Source organism: Nothoprocta perdicaria, unplaced genomic scaffold (assembly GCF_003342845.1).
Source record: "Nothoprocta perdicaria isolate Ctin4 unplaced genomic scaffold, notPer1 scaffold_314, whole genome shotgun sequence".
NCBI lineage: Eukaryota > Metazoa > Chordata > Aves > Tinamiformes > Tinamidae > Nothoprocta > Nothoprocta perdicaria.
Window position 1 is genome coordinate 310,991 of NW_020455549.1, and position 1,853 is coordinate 312,843.

The window sequence follows — 1,853 nt, forward strand, 5'->3', positions numbered from 1 at the left end:
GCCCCGCGTGCACAAGGTAAGCGGCGCCTGCCAGGCGGGCCGGAGGGGCCCCGCCGTGTCCAACGGGGGGTCCCGCGCCCGTCCCCGCGGCCTCGGGCCACGCGGGAACCGCTGCGGCCCCCGACGGGCCTCGCGCGCCCAGAGGGAGGAGGCGAGGGGGCCTCCCCGTGGGTGCGATGAGAGCGGCCGTTCTCGGCCGGACGTGGCGGCTCCCCCCCGCTTCCCGCTGCCGGCCGGGCTGCCTCCCCCGTCCGGCCTCGAAGGGGCGTCCGGGAGGAGGCGCCGCTGCCACAATAAGGGCGATTGTTCGGACAGCGGCTGGTTTTGTGTTTAAAAAGAGGGGAAAAAAAAAAAAAAAAAAGAGAGAGAAGAAAAGCGGGGCAGAATCGGAGCGTGCAGCGCACACAGGGGCCCTCTGTGCCCGGCCGGGCGCCGGAGCGGGGCGGGCGCCGGGGCCGCTGCGAGGGCGGGCGGGGGAGAGGCACGTTCCGCGGGCGGGGGCACCGGGGGCTACGGGCCGGAGCGGGCCGGTCCCGGGACGCAGCGGCGCCCGCTGACCCCCCTTCCGCCCCGCAGGGCGCCGGGAGCCGCCGCTGCTCCCCGTGCGACTCCCCGCAGGAGCACAGGTAGGAGCAGCCCCGGTCCGGTCCTGGGCGCAACCGGGACTTGCTTTGGGCTCCAGCCGGGACAGTGGGTGCGGGGCTTGGGATGCCACAGCAATGAGGGGAAAGAGGGAACCCTCTTCCTTCCCCCCCAACAAAACTCGAGGCTGGGGCACCAACCAAGCGCCCGCAGCCCCGGCGTGGCCGGGCTCTCACCGTGGCTCCCCACAGGCGGGTGGTGACGCTGGAGAAGGCAGCGGAGGAGGCGTTTGGCTTCGAGATCCAGGTGAGCCCCACAGCCTTCCAGCTCCTCGCCTTGGCCCAGGGTAGTTTTAAATAATCTCCGAGCCAGGCATTATTTTTAGCGCTGATGGAGCCGCCCAGGGTGCCACAGGCTCCTATGGGTGGCTGAAGGGGGACGGGGGAGACCCCAGTGCCCCTCACCCCCGTGCCTCCTCCCAGACGTACGGGCTGCACCACCAGAAGAGGAACCGTGTGGAGATGTTCACCTTCGTGTCCCGTGTGCGTGACGGCAGCCCGGCTGCTGCCGCGGGGCTCCAAGCCGGTGAGCACCCCCCTCTGCGGGCAGCGAGCGGGCAAGGGGGGCCCAGGCGTCCGACTGAGCCTTGTCTTGGCAGGTGACACCATCACGGGCATCAACGGGCTCAACGTGGAGGGCGTGCGGCACCGGGAGATCGTGGAGATCATCAAGAGCTCCGGTGACGTGCTCAAGTGAGACGGCCAGTTCCCCCCACCGTGTCCTGCTGTCCCCATGTCCCTCCCCGTCACCCATGCCTGGCTCTGCCCCGCAGGCTGGACACGCTCTACGGCACCTCGGTGCGCAGGGCCGAGCTGGAGGCCCGGCTGCAGTACCTCAAGGTGAGCTGGGGGCTGTGGGGGGGTCCTGTGCCCCCTAGCAGGGTGCCTGAGCCCCCCAACACCAGCCCCCTCACGCACCCTGTCCCCCCCGCAGCAAACACTCTACGAGAAGTGGGGCGAGTACCGCTCGCTGATGGTGCAGGAGCAGCGCCTGGTGCGCGGTGAGCAAGGGGACGCGGCGGGGAGGCGGGCAATGCAGGCAGCCCCCTGATGCCCCCTCCCCAATTGCATCCCCCCCCCCCAAGGCGTGGTGGCCAAGGACCCCAGCATCTACGCGACGCTGGAGTCGCTGCGCTGGTGCCTGCGGGGCACGGGGCTGCCGGGGGGCTCCTCGCCGCCGCTCAGCGCCGCCAGCGACGACTCCCTCTACCA

The 1,853-nt window shown here is 71.0% G+C and overlaps 1 protein-coding gene across 1 annotated transcript in view; it reads left to right on the forward strand.

Annotated features, from left to right (window-relative positions):
- The window catches only part of GRASP (general receptor for phosphoinositides 1 associated scaffold protein), a 5,037-nt gene that overhangs the window by 800 nt on the left and 2,384 nt on the right, over nt 1-1,853 (forward strand). Inside the window, exons 2-7 of the mRNA XM_026042810.1 lie at nt 834-888; nt 1,065-1,167; nt 1,241-1,334; nt 1,415-1,481; nt 1,576-1,642; nt 1,727-1,834. Coding sequence (XP_025898595.1) covers nt 834-888; nt 1,065-1,167; nt 1,241-1,334; nt 1,415-1,481; nt 1,576-1,642; nt 1,727-1,834 — 494 coding nt within the window. The remainder of the gene's footprint in view (nt 1-833; nt 889-1,064; nt 1,168-1,240; nt 1,335-1,414; nt 1,482-1,575; nt 1,643-1,726; nt 1,835-1,853) is intronic.